This window comes from Chrysemys picta, chromosome 23 (genome assembly GCF_011386835.1).
Source record: "Chrysemys picta bellii isolate R12L10 chromosome 23, ASM1138683v2, whole genome shotgun sequence".
NCBI classification, from domain to species: Eukaryota; Metazoa; Chordata; order Testudines; family Emydidae; genus Chrysemys; species Chrysemys picta.
The window spans coordinates 8,382,605-8,397,081 of NC_088813.1; the positions used below are offsets into that span (position 1 = coordinate 8,382,605).

The 14,477-nt window shown below is 51.4% G+C and overlaps 1 protein-coding gene and 1 long non-coding RNA gene across 9 annotated transcripts in view; one reads left to right on the forward strand and one right to left on the reverse strand.

The window, feature by feature from the left end:
* Positions 1–8,961, forward strand: part of LOC103306150 (uncharacterized) — a 44,935-nt gene extending 35,974 nt beyond the window's left edge. For both annotated transcript variants that reach the window (XR_010594687.1, XR_010594688.1), the window contains exons 4-5: positions 4,420–4,547; positions 6,898–8,961. This is a non-coding gene — a long non-coding RNA (uncharacterized LOC103306150). The remainder of the gene's footprint in view (positions 1–4,419; positions 4,548–6,897) is intronic.
* The window catches only part of LOC101940879 (discoidin, CUB and LCCL domain-containing protein 1-like), a 63,718-nt gene extending 54,469 nt beyond the window's left edge, over positions 1–9,249 (reverse strand). For 3 of the 7 annotated variants that reach the window (XM_042857299.2, XM_042857297.2, XM_065577257.1), the window contains exon 1: positions 9,035–9,249. In XM_042857299.2, coding sequence (XP_042713233.2) covers positions 9,035–9,234 — 200 coding nt within the window. In that variant the 5' untranslated portion in view covers positions 9,235–9,249. The remainder of the gene's footprint in view (positions 1–9,034) is intronic. The other 4 variants (XM_065577258.1, XM_065577256.1, XM_005286164.4 and 1 more) reach the window with 3 other exon arrangements.
* Positions 9,250–14,477: the final 5,228 nt, after the last annotated feature.

Here is a 14,477-nt window from a genome sequence, read left to right on the forward strand (position 1 = left end):
TTTCTGGATAAGGGGGAAAAGCAGGAGGTGCGGTGACATTCCCACTACCCACCTGGTATTTGTATGGGAAAGTCCTCTCTAGCCCGGCGGGCTTAACAGAAGCCAGAGGTTTTGGGGAGGGAATGGGGGTAACAATTCCATCAGAGCAAGGGAGGTGATCTCCATCATCCCTTTATTTAGGGGGTGGCAGTGTTACCAGGGAGTTAGTTATAACTGTAACGAGGCTGAATCAGACCCAGTGCCCTAGAGGGGAAAGTCTCCCTGGTCCATTCCCAACCTCAGCTGTCAGGTCACCCTGTCAATTTCTTTTTGAGTTAACTGGAAAAAAAATCAATGTCATTTTCTCCTGACGGGAAGCGTGGTACTTACGGGAATTGCTGACCTGCTGCACAGATTGAAGATGCAGATGAATGGGATTAATGTCATAGGGTTCGAGTTTAATCAAGACTCAGGGAGCGGGCGAGGGTAATCTGCTTGGCCAGCATGATGCCAAAGTACATCCAAAGCGCGCCGCGGATTCTGGCCGTGCGCCGCTGTGGCTGTGTTATCCGCTGCCTTCCAACTCCCACGGCAGGAAGCAGTTTTGTTCCAGAGTAAAATGCCTGGAGGGTATTTATAATCCAATAAAGAGAATGGCAGGGGGGGGGGGGAGGAAGAAGGAGAGAGACAGCAAAAGAACGGTGGCAAGAGATGTCCAGTGTGTGGGCACCCATGTGGGGGCTGCCCAGCCACTGGCTTTGAGAAGTCGGAACAGGCTAATGTGGATTCACCGGTGTTGGAGAGGACCTGGCTGTCAGGGGCTGAACAAACCCACTTCAGCAGAAGACCAGAGACAGGCCAAGGGGAAGCAACTTCACACTTCTTTTTTCATCCCCTTACAACCAGGCCCTCCTTAGATACCAGGGACACCCTACGTACTGCAGCTCCGTGTCCTAGAGCAAGTCAGTGGCGGACTTCGGAACAGAACCCCGGAGTCCTAGCTGTGCCTTAAGCAAGGGATCCAGTTTCCCCTTTGCGGCCCGTGTTCAGACAGCGGAGTGGGCAGCTCCTAATCTGGGGGGAGTTTCTCCCTTGTTTGGCTTGGCTGCAGAGCTGCAGGGTTGCTTTTGGAAGAGCAGTGGTGGGACGGGAAATGGAGGTAATGGTTAGAAGAGCCGGCATTACCCCTCCATCTCTGCCCCCGCCCCCCCGATGATCCTCCTGCCGCAGCTCAGAGGAGGATGGGGAGAGAGGGCCAAGAGGAGATTGGCCTGGGAAATGAAGCCCTCTGTAAAAACATCCAAACCCTCCCTAACGCACATGCCAAGCACACATGCCACAGATAAGCCGAGCTCCACACTTGCGGCCGGGGATTTAATTCCAGGACTCCGCTGCTTATGAAGATGCTATCGGGTGTCTTATCATTGAAAAGTGAAAACTAATAAGGCATTTAACACTTGGTGCCTGGGGAGCTCTGCTGATTAATTACACCCCACTCTCCTTGGGGCTCCAGGCCTGTTGTAACTGGAGCAGCGATCATGAATAGTCCTTCCCCTTCTGAACAGCTGGTTAGTTTCACTACGTTCATGCCCCTTCCCTTTCAGTAGTGCGGTCTAGTGAAAAGAACCCTTAATTGGGAACTGGGAGAGCAGCTTTCTGTTCCTGGTTCTACTACTGCTTGCTCAGTGACCTTGGGCAAGTCCCTTCATCTTCCTATCCCTCTGTTTCTTGCCCCACTGATTGTCTCTCTTGTCTGTTTAGACCGTGAGCTTTTTGAGGCAGGGGCTGCATCTCTCTGTGTATGTACAGCTCCTAGCACAATGGGTAGAGCTCTGCATATCTGCAGACCATTTTTGCGGATAGTGGATCAGATGCAAAAACAACCACGTAGGGCTCTACTCACTGGCGGTGCCTGGCCCATGGTGTCCAGATTGGGCAGCCCGGGGGCCACAGCAGGCTCGGGGCCAGCAGCCAGTGGCTGGGCGGCAGGTCGGAGTCAGGGCTGTTCAGCACCCGCTCGCCACGCTGCTTCCTGTCCAGCAGCTCGGGCCCCTCGAGCAGCGCCAGCATCCTCACCATGGCCTGGGCTCGGCGGTATCTGAATTCCCGGGGACTAGGTGGCTCAGGAGACAGGCTCATAAGCCGTTACTGTTCCCCTATAAGACACCAGATGCAGCCGCTGTTAGCCAGGAGTGAAAGCTTTCACGAGAGCTCATCTCTGACCCGAGTTTGGTGGGTCTCAACCCAATTCTTAGAGCGTGCGTGTCCGCATCACACAAACCCACTGACTGACAGAGAGACCACAGTCCAAATGGGCCCTGGAGACTGAACTCTCCTCTTATGTCTACAGGTTAGGGACGAATAGATATTGGTGGGGTAGGTTGGGGTCTGGCAGCCTCAGCGGGGGAGTATATCCCAATGCCCTTATTGTGCTGGTACCTCGGCTCCTTACTTCCTGCTGTAACTGGGCCACTAGAAATGACACAAACATTCTTCTCCCCACAAAGAGGGGATTTGCGGGAAAGGCTCTTTGTGACCAGAGCTTAATCATTTCCTGCTCCTCTCACCTGCCCCAGTCATCCATTTACCTGCTGCCTCTGGAATGCAAATTTCCTTGATCAGCCTTGTGGGGTTTGCAAGGGAGCAAGCCAGTGAAAAGAGTCCATCAGCTGTTATCCAACAAAGGAAAGGAGCAATTGTCTTTCAAAGCATCCAGTCATCTTCATCCTTTCCCCCTTCCATAGGGGCTTCCACCCAAGGAATCAGACAAGGGATCCAACCCTCCCAGCTCCTGTCAAATCTTCCTGCAAGCCCGCCTTTTCATAAGGAAGATGTGCACCCCCAACTTCCCACCTGCTGGACCTGCCTGCAACACCCATGATGATCCCGTCTCATACCTTCCCAAACTGCAAAAGCTGTGGAGCTATGGAGGAAGCCGGCGGAATTCCCAGTTTCTGCAGAATCCCGATTCCCACGCTCTGAGGGATATTTTTTCCTGATATGTAAAAAACTCTAATTGAACTTTTTGCTTTCCCAGCACACTTGCATCTTCCTGGGCATATTCAGCAGGAAAACACTTTCATCGTGTTCCGCAGATTCCTGCCAGGATATTTGCTACAGGACGCAGGAAAGGCAAAACACAACACTGCATCTCACTTCCTCTTGGTTCCAAGCTACAGCATCAAAACCGAGCAGCATTTGCATTCTATAAGGCCAATGCTAGATGTCTATTGCCTCTCTGTGTGTTTGTGTATCGATATAGGTTAATGTCTAATTTATTTACTTCCAAAGGCTTCCTTTCTAGGAACCAGTTAGTGCCACAAATATTTAACCCTGAAATCAGCTTACAGCTTTAAAAAAGAAAACCAAATGCAATTTACATGGAAATATACAAGAGAAAATGCCCTGTTCCCTTAATCTGATCCTATTCGGAGGACTACAGAGTACTCTTCACTAGAGCTGGGCAAACTGTTTTTGACCAAAAACAAAACAAACAAACAAAAGCAGATTTGGAGACCCCGAACTATTTTGCAACTTTGTCAATTTCACCAAATTGTTCATTTGGGGGGGATACCCCCAAAATTGAAACTTCATTTTAACATTTTCTAAACTTTTCCATTTTTGGTTTGAAATGAGTTTTTGTTTAAAAATGTCCTTTAATTTTATTTTTAAAACCCTCAAAACTGTCTTAAAATGCTCCGCATCTAAACCGAATGTCATTTGACCACAAATGAGTTTTTGTTTTTGACTTTTCAGCAGAACAGAAGTTTTGCCAAATTTCGGTTCAACCCAAAACGTCTTCCCTCTTCTCCCCTCCCCCCGATTTTTTTTGGATTGACGGTGAACCTAAAAATCTATTATTTGCCCATCTCTACCCTTAATCCATGCACAAGATGCCATGGAGGGCTGAAATCTCCTGCTTGGCTCATGTGTTTCATATCAAACTCCAACCAGGCTAAATGAAATTTGCAAACCTTTTCATGATTATGGGAGACCAAGCTGTGGTCTAGTGAACTGATCACAGCACAGAGTCAGGAGAGCTGGGTTCTTGTCCCACCTCTGCTACCGATTCGTTGTGCAACCTTGAGCAAGTCACCACCCTTCTCTAACTTTCCCCCTCTGCAAAATGAGATGATGCTACACATTTATATGAAGGGCTTTAATATCTATGAATGAGAAATACTATAAAGTGCAAAGTGTTATCAGCATGGTTGTAGGGGTGAAATCACATAAAATTCACTCGCTTCACACAGTTACCAGATGAATTTCACTGGAAGTATTTTTGGGCTCATCCCACTCCCAAACTCAATATGACCCACAGTCAGCAAAGCCTATGTGAACTGATGCAAACAGGGGAAAAGGGATTTGTATGAATCGCTGCGAACTGAAACCTCTAAGATTTGCCCAGCTGTTAACCATAAACTGTTTATATCTTCTTAGCGCTGAATTCAGAATCAGGCCTCATAAGACTACCGGTCCACAGTCCCGGCTCCATAGCAAAGTCTGCAAGATCCACATCGTGCTTCCCCGAGGCCCTGGGGTCAGAGATGATACCGTTTTCCTACAAGGTATTAATGTGCAACATGATCACTGTAATGTGGGCTGCCCAGTCTAAAAGAGCAGACAACATCACTGAGCAGCTGCAGTGCACGCAGTATCTGTGGAGAGGGGATAGCACTGTTTGATACTGACAAGGTTTCACGGTAGGGACCTGGAAGGGTAAGAGATTGGGGGAAGAGATCATTGCATCTGTCCATTGGAGGGGGCAGAAAAGCACATTTTCTAGCTAATTCATTCATTTCTCCCATACACGTTTCCTTCACACTTGTGTTTTCCCACCATTCTATCCAGCCTGTTCCCAGTTTCCCCACTGGCTTCTTATAGTAACATCATGACAGCCCCTGACTTGAGATTTGGACTGGTATAATTTACAGTTGCTGTGGCTTAATTATCTGAGTATATAAATGCTAAAACAACAAGGAGTCTGGTGGCACCTTAAAGACTAACAGGTTTATTTGGGCATAAGCTTTCGTGGGTAAAAACCTCACTTCTTCAGATGCATAGAGTGAAAGTTACAGATGCAGGCATTATATACTGACACATGGAGAGCAGGGAGTGACTTCGCAAGTGGAGAACCAGTGTTGACAGGGCCAATTCAATCAGGGTGGATGTAGTCCACTCCCAATAATAGATGAGGAGGTGTCAATTCCAGGAGAGGAAAAGCTGCTTCTGTAATGAGCCAGGGGAAGTGAGGAAACAGATTGACAGAGCAAGACGGGTACCCAGAAATCACCTACTACAGGACAGGCCCAACAAGGACAATAACAGAACACCACTGGCCATCACATACAGCCCCCAGCTAAAACCTCTCCAGTGCATTACCCACGATCTACAACCTATCCTGGAAAATGATCCCTCACTCTCACAGACCTTGGGAGGCAGGCCAGTCCTCGCTTACAGACAACCCCCCAACCTGAAGCAAATACTCACCAGCAACAACACACCACACCACAGAAACACCAACCCAGGAACCAATCCCTGTAGCAAACCTCATTGCCTACTCTGTCCCCATATCTACTCTGGCGACACCATCAGAGGATCCAACCACATCAGCCACACCATCAAGGGCTCATTCACCTGCACATCCACTAATGTTATATATGCCATCATGTGCCAGCAATGCCCCTCTGCCATGTACATTGGCCAAACCGGACAGTCCCTCCGCAAAAGAATAAATGGACACAAATCGGACATCAGGAATGGTAACATACATAAGCCAGTAAGTGAACACTTCAATCTCCCTGGTCATTCTATTACAGATTTAAAGGTCACTATCATTGAACAAAAAAACTTCAGAAACAGACTTCAAAGAGAAACAGCAGAACTAAAATTCATTTGCAAATTTAACACCATTAATCTGGGATTGAATAGGGACTGGGAGTGGCAGGCTCATTACAGAAGCAGCTTTTCCTCTCCTGGAATTGACTGACACCTCCTCATCTATTATTGGGAGTGGACTACATCCACCCTGATCGAATTGGTCCTGTCAACACTGGTTCTCCACTTGCGAAGTCACTCCCTGCTCTCCATGTGTCAGTATATAATGCCTGCATCTGTAACTTTCACTCTATGCATCTGAAGAAGTGAGGTTTTTACCCACGAAAGCTTATGCCCAAATAAATCTGTTAGTCTTTAAGGTGCCACCAGACTCCTTGTTGTTCTTGTAGATACAGACTAACACGGCTACCTCCTGATACTTATAAATGCTAAGTCTCATGAACTTTATTATTCAGCTAAGCTAAATCAGTTCCCCTCCCACAGAAAAAAAGAAGCCACATAGCTTTTATGCAGCTCCTTTCGATGTAACCGGGTGGCCTGTTCCTGTTTCCACTGAAATCAAAGGGAATGTAGGGCCTGATCCATGCCCATGGAAAGCCTCCCACTGACTGGAGCAGATGGGTACCCATGCCTACCAGTGCCAGGCCAGATCCTGAAAACCCTTACCCATGACAGGAGTCCTTATTCACAGGAGGATCTATCCTGAAAGATGCTCAGCACCCCCCAAAGACTTAGTGTGAGGGGAAGCACTCAGTAATCACCGGATCAGGCCCACAAGCATGGACCAGCTGCTCACAAGATCAGTCCGTGGGTGCTAAGGGGAACAGAAAGGGGCTTATGCAATGGCCACCAAGTTGGCCGACACCCTTGGGATTGAACCGGGGAGCAGTGAACACACACACTGAGCGAAAGCGCCTGCCGCACGGCTGTAACAGACTCGTCTCCTCAGTGGGTCGGCACAACACACACTGCAACACACTCACCAGTGGGTTACACTTGTTCCCCTTTCAGGGAAAGGTTACAGGGCCACGTGGCAGACTGTTCCCGATAGCATTTACGCTCTACTCCTTCTACTTGCAGCTCTCAAAACACTTCACAACCACTTCTTGTATTGAATGAAGCTTTGACAACGTGCTCGGGCCGTACAAGGCGCAAAGCTGAGCTGGTCCCTGCCCCAAGGAACGTGCTATCCAAGAGACAACCCCCGAGGAGACAGGACATGCTGGGAGATCCAGGGAGGGTGTTCGCTTTGCGGTTTTCTCTCCTTGGGTGTGCTGATGTCTTTTGGGCAGTCTCAGAAGAAGTGAGGTTTATGAGGTCGCTGAATGAGGGGAAGGTGAGACCTGGTACCTGGGCTTTGAAGGTTAATCGCATCTGAAGGGGTCGGGCAACACTTAAGCTATGTCTACACCACAGAGCTGTGCCGGATACATCCCAGTGTAGACAAGGCGTGCACCGACAAATTTTTCTGTTGATATAGGAACACTGCCTCCCTGAACAACAATTGCTATGCCAAATCGGCAGCCCTGCGTCTGCACTGGGCACTTTCTCAGCATAGCTATGGTGGCTGGGGGCAGGGGGGGGGGGCGTGTTTCACACCCCTGACTGATAGAACTAGGCCGGTATGTTTCAAGTGTAGACCAAGCCTGAATCTGGCCAGCTTCTGCTGTACAATTCAACACTATGGGGTATACATATTGGTCACATGTTTTATTCCTATGTGTCCTTCTATAGCAGTGGTTTTCAAACTTTTGTACTGGTGACCCCTTCCACACAGCAAGCCTCTGAGTGCCACCCCCCCTTATAAATTAAAAACACTTTTTATATATTTAACACCATTACAAATGCTGGAGGCAAAGCAGAGTTTGGGGGTGGAGGCTGACAGCTCGTGAGCCCCCCATGGAATACCCTCGCAACCCCCTCAGGGGTCCCGACCCCCAGTTTGAGAACCTGTGTTCTGTAGCTTTCATTCATACAACTGAAGAACCTCTGGGAATATCCACATCTTAAAAACCAATCAGTGTAGACTGAGAAAGAAGCATTAATACGCAACCCGTGTCTAAGCAGCCAGACAGTCAAGTCCTACATGTGCATGAAAATGGACAGCAAGACACACACTATGGACTTCAGCTGAGGTGCCAAAATTCCCGTTGAAGCAAACGGGAGAGTTTTGGAGGAACAATCATGCAAAAGCCAGAGACGGGTACTCTGATCTCGTACTCCATATCCCCCATGCATATACACAGGCACAAGTGCACACACACCTGTGGGGTAACAATTACGATCCACTGAAATTCACAGGTTACCGGATTGTGCCTCGTTAGCACTGGTATGCCAACTCCCAGCTTTTCACGGGCTGTCATATTTATACTGCTTTCTGTATTTGTCACTCCATGCATCCCACGAAGTGGGTTTTAGCCCACGAAAGCTTATGCCCAAAGAAATGTGTTAGTCTCTAAGGTGCCACAAGGACTCCTGGCTGTTTTTGCTGATACAGACTAACACGGCTGCCCCTCTGAAACCGGATTCTGTTAGTCATTCAGTTTCCAAACAGCGCAGGTACAAGCTTGTGGCGAGTCTCATACACTACATCAGAGACGCTGACTCCAGGGGTGCTCCGGGGCTGGGGCACCCAAGGAAAAAAAAAATAGGGGGTGCCCAGCAGCTGCAGGGGTGATCAGCTGTCAGCAGCCGCCAGTCCCCCTACGTGCCTTTGACAGTACAGCGTGGACTGGCCACACATTTGATTCCTACAGGCACTTTAAGAGCGGCAATAGCACGCACATGATAGTTATGTTACGGGTGGCCACCCGGCCCAGTGTGAAGACCCGGGACAGTGGAAGCAGCTGGAGGGCGGGAGGGACATTCTGTGCAGGGGACCCAGCGCATTTCCCCGCGGTGATGGGTCCGACCAGGGGATAGGGTGAGCAGATGTCCCGATTTTATAGGGACAGTCCCCATTTTTGGATCTTTTTCTTATATAGGCTCCTATTACCCCCCCACTCCCTGTCCGGATTTTTCACACTTGCTGTCTGGTCACCCTACCCGGGAGCTGGGCTCTCCCCGTTTAGCCCGAGGGGGGCTCTACGTTCCCCCCCCCCCCCCCGCTCTTGCTGGGCAGAGCCTGCCCCTGGCGGGGGTCGCTTCGCCCCACCCCGCCTGCCACTCGCAAACTTTTCCCCGGCAGCCGGGAGCTGCCCCCCGCGCGGGGACTCACCGCTCTGGGCGCCGGCCGGCGAGACATCCAGCGGCCGCAGCAGCTGGAACAGCTGGAGCAGCAGCGGCGCCCGCAGCCGGGAGCGCATCGCAGCGGCGCCCGCAGCAGCCCGGTCCGGAGTGACTCCGGCCCCGCAGCGCTGCAGCCCCCGGGCCGCTGCAGCCCGGCGCGCGGGAGTCTCCCCGCCCCTCCCCGGCCATTGGCTGCAGCCGCCGGCCCGGCCCTGGCCACTGGCCTCTTCGCGCTGCCGATCAGCGGGCGGGCGGAGCGGGGGTCCCAGGCTCTCCCCGGCGCGCTGCCCTATTATGGAAGCGGGGCGAAGGCGCGGGCAGGGGCAGGTGCGGGAGCTGGGCTCTGCCAGCGGCGGGACACGGGGAGTGGGACGCGGGAGCGACTCGCCCGGAGGAGGAGGCGGAGCTCTATCGGGCTGGGGTATAAAGTCAAGCAGAAACCTCCGATACCTGCCCCCTAGAGCAGCGGGTCTCCGCCAGGGACACCCAGAGGTGTCTCCCACACCTACCCACCTAGATCGGGTTTCAGAGGGGCAGCCCTGTTCGTCTGTATCAGCAAAAAGAAGGAGGAGTCCTGGTGGCACCTTAGAGACGAACACATTTCTATCTATCTTCCGACTGTATTTTCCATTGCATGCATCCCATGAAGTGGGTTTTAGCCCACGAAAGCTTATGCCCAAAGAAATGTGTTAGTCTCTAAGGTGCCACAAGGACTCCTCCTTCTTTGTACCTAGATCAGTGTTTCTCACCAGGGGAGCCATGACCCCTGGGGGCTGCAGGACAGGGTGAGGGGGGACTCAGGCCTCCGAGTCCGGAAAGGGGGATAGTCGCTGGGAAAGGTTGAGAACCGCTGCGGGAGAGCAGCCCATCAGTGCTGGAGTTTGAAAGGAGAGGGGCCCCTTCCCCAAACCGATGTCTTCCCCCAGGTTTGGGAGAGGATCAGAATCCAAACCAGGATCCGCACCCAAAGGTCACAACTGAAACCACTATCTCCATAAGAGTGGGACACCCCCTTCGCCCCCCCACACACCCGCTCCATCTAGAAGCCCCCAAACATGAACACAAATCCAGGATGGGATGGGGGAGCATCTATACCAAACAATATTTACATATGGGTATTAAGTATTTTTCAAATGCAGCCACTCTGACCACAGTTGACGGCCATCAGGGGTTTTTCTTGTGTCCACAGCTGCCTGGACAGTGATCGGGGTTGGGGCAAAGTAGCGGCCCCAGCCTCTCTCCCTTCCTGTTGCTCCTGGATGCAACCTCCAGCAGGGCTTGGGCCCTGTCCAGGGCCAGCTCCAGGCACCAGCTTAACAAGCAGGTGCTTGGGGCGGCCAAGGGAGAGGGGCGGCACCTGCGGCAATTCGGGGGCGGCAGGTCCCTCACTCCCTCTAGGAGCGAAGGACCTGCCGCTGAACTGCCGCCGCCGAGCGTGGCTTTTTTTTTTTTTTCCAATTGCCGTCGCCGATCGCAATCGCGGCTTTTTTTTTTTTGCTTGGGACGGCAGAAATGCTGGAGCCGACCCTGGCCCTGTCCCCCTCTGGAGACACCTGGGCCACAACACTGGAGGAGCAGGCAGCCGGTAAGTTCCCCACCTTCCCTGGGGCAGCGGGGATCAGGCTTTGGGCTTCAGCCCTGGGGTGGGGGCTTCGGGCTCTGACCGTGGGGCTTCGGGCTCTGACCACCTCCCCTGGACCCCCATCCAGGGCTTAATTTGCCCCCAGGCTTGCCAGGGCTGAGCAAGTCTGCTGTGAAAAGGGATACTTGTGTGTTTGTTAATATCACTTTTCAGACTTACTTACTAGCTAGCAATAAATACATTACAATGATTTGTACCTGGCCATGTGCACATTTATTTGTTTTTCCTAAAGCTAAGTAAGTATTTTAGGGGAACGTGTGAGAGCAGCCACCAGCAAGGGTTGGTGGCCACACTCTGAGGCCACCAAAAATTTTGTCCTGAGAACCCATAGAGTCACCCTGGCCCGGAGGAAGGAGCAGATTCCAAGCCCAGAAGGGACCAATGTGATCCTCTATCTGACCTCCTGTATAACGCAGGCCAGAGAATGTCCCCAAAGTAATTCCTCTAGCAGATCTTTTAGAAAAACATCCCATCTTGATTTAAAAATGGTCAGTGATGGAGAACCCACCTCGACCCTTGGTAAATGGTTCTAATTGTTAGTTACTCTCACCGTTAGAAATGGGTGAGTTACTTCCAGTCTGAATTTGTCTAACTTCAACTGTCAGCCATTGGATGTTGTATACCTTTGTCCACTAGATCGAAGAGCCCGTTATAAAATATTTGTTCCCAATGTCGATGCTTATAGACTGTGATCAATCCATCCCTTAACCTTCTCTTTGTTAAGTTAAATAGACCGGGTTCTTTGAGTCTATCACTATAAGGCAGGTTTTCCCATTCTTTAATCATTCTGGTGGCTCTTCTCTGTAGAGCCCCGCACAGATGCAAAAATGTGTATCCCCATCTGATCCGCGATCCGCAAAAATTGACTGCGGATATCCACGGATTTGCAGGGCTCTGCTTACCACGGCTCCGAGGCATCCCCCTGCCGGAGCCTGGTTGAAGAGAGCATGCGGGCAGCTGTGGGCAGGTGGAGGGACCCAGGCTCCCCACAGCTGCCAGCGTGGCACTCTCCAACCTGGCTCTGGCTGGGGGGGTGGACAGCTCGGCGCCACAACCCGGCCATGGTAAGAGCCAGGCGGGCAGCTGTGGGAAGCCGCGGCAGACCCTCCACCTGCCCTGGGCGAGGGACCTGAGCCACCCCTGGCCCATATCCCTGTCCCCCAGACCTCCCCCAGGGCAGGTGGAAGATCCGTGCCGTGGTTCCTCATAGCCGCCTGCCCAGCTCTTACCATCAGAGCCCTGCACAGATACAAAATTTGTATCCTCATCAGCGCTGCTATCCGCAAAAATGGTCCACGGATATAAAGCGGATACCTGCGGATTTGCAGGGTTCTACTTCTCTGAACCCTCTCCAATTTATCAACGTCCGTCTTGAATTGTGGGCATCGGAACTGGACACTATTCTTGCAATGGTCAAACCAGTGCCAAATATGGAGGTAAAATAACCTCTCTACTCCTACTTGAGATTCCCCTGTTTATGGACCCCAGGGTGGCATTAGCTCCTTTGGCCACAGTGTCACTCTGTGAGCTCTTGTTCAGCTTATTATCCACCATGACCCCTACATCTTTTTCAGTCACTGCTTCCCAGGAGCGAATCCCTCCCCCTTCAAGTATGACGTGCATTCTTTGTTCCTAGACAGGGCCGGCTTTAGGACCTGTGGGGCCCGATTCCGTGGTCCGGGTCTTCGGCAGCATTTCAGCGGTGGGGGGTCCGCCCCGCATCTTCCGTGGCACTAAAGGACTCCCCGCCGTCAAAATGCCGCTGAAGACCCCGGAGCGGCTCCCCCCGCCGCCGACATGCCGCTGAAGACCCTGAAGCGGCTCCCCCCGCCGCGTCTTCCACAGCACTGAAGGACCCCCCACCGCCGACATGCCGCTGAAGACCCTGGAGCGGCTCCCCCCGCCGCGTCTTCCACAGCACTGAAGGACCCCCCGCTGCCGAAATGCCGCTGAAGACCCTGGAGCGGCTCCCCCCACTGCCAAAATGCTGCCTAAGGCCCCGGAGAGGAACCCCCCTCCCCACTGCCGAAATGCTGCCGGAGCAGACCGCTGCCAGGTGAGCCTAAGGCGCGGGGCCCTCTTACCTATGGGGCCCAGTTCCGGGGAATTGGCCTAAAGCCGGCCCTGTTCCTACACCTATACATTTACATTTAGCCGTATTAAAACACATATTGTTTGCCTCAGCCAAGTTTACCAAAGGATCCAGATCGCTCTGAATCAGTGGCCTGTCCTCTTCGTTATTTACCACTCCCCCAGTTTGCGTGTCAGCTGCAAACTTTATCAGTGATGATTTTGTTTTCTTCCAGGTCATTGATAAACACGTTACATAGGATAGGGGCCAAGAACCGATCCTTGTGGGCCACCTCTAGAAACGTACCCGCTCGAGGATGATTTCCTGGTTACAATGACCATTTACCTGCTGATTTTAAAAAGTCTAACTGTAGTCATTTCTGTTTAACATCCTCCTAGTGCATATTAGTGGAATAGAAAGAGTGTTCTCACCACCATCAGATGAGACTATGTCAGGATTGGGAGCCAGGCAGCTCTGAATTTGGATCCTGGCTCTACCATTCGCTGTGTGGCCTCAAACAAGGCACTACGGGAACAAGTTTCCACTTATTCTGGATAGTTCTGGTTTGGGGAGCTGTGTCTGAGACCCCTTGAACCTGGGTTTCAGAGGTGCTGAGCACCCACACTTATTTTAAAGTAACTAGGAACAGTGGGTGCTCCGTGTCTATGAAAACCAGGCCTAAAGAGTCTCCGATTGGGCACCCAAAGTCAACGGCCAAGTGACTTGCCTGAGGTCACACACAGAGTCTGTGGCACAGCTAGGGTCTTGTGTGAATGGGAACTCCACCGGGGGGATCAGTGGTACAATATGGGCCTAGGCTGGTCCTACAGCAGTGATTATGGCTTGCAGATTACTTAGACGAATGAATGAATGAATTCCCTACTGGCGTGCTTCCCCCTTCAGTCAGTGTTTATCCCAGTAACCAACTAGCAGATTCCAGTTATTTGCTGCTTCAGGGACTCCTGGGTTTTGGTTCTAGATTTGCCCTGATGCATTACGGGTAAAATGCACATCACCCTCATAAACCCAAGTAACTGCTGCAGCTGAAGAGTGTGTGTGTACTGTAACGGTAAATTGAAACTCACCACCCACAGCACAGCCCTGCCCCTCTCCCGCGGCTCCACTTGTGTGCCAGGAGCCGGGTGGGTGTCTCTGAATCTATGTAAACGTGGATTGGGCGGCCCCTCCCTTGCCCAGCCATCTCCTTTGTCCTATGCAGGGTCAGCACAGGTATCTCTGTCCCTGCACAACTTATCTACCTACGGCCCTTCCCTAGTACAGCCCAATGTAGGGCGAAGTGAGGCACCGGGGTGAATTTCTTCCTCCGTGTCTCATTTTAACCTGCCTCTGCCTCAGTTTGCTGATCCACCCATGGGGCCATGATAGCACAAAGGAGCAGACAGTAAACTATACATCAGAATAAATGCCTATATATCCAGCACTTTAAAATCATAGGTTTCAGAGTAGCAGCCATGTTAGTATGCATCCGAAGAAGTGGGCTGTAGTCCACGAAAGCTTATGCTCTAATAAATTTGTTAGTCTCTAAGGTGCCACAAGTACTCCTGTTCTTTTTTTAAAATCATAATAATAATCAGGAGTGGGACAGTCAGGTTCCAGGGAAACCCTTTTTCTGAGTTAATGTTTAGTGCCTGATGCCTATTGAAACAGCAGCTCTTGTTAATTAGCTATTCACTGCAGGCTTCTTTACATCTTCCGCAG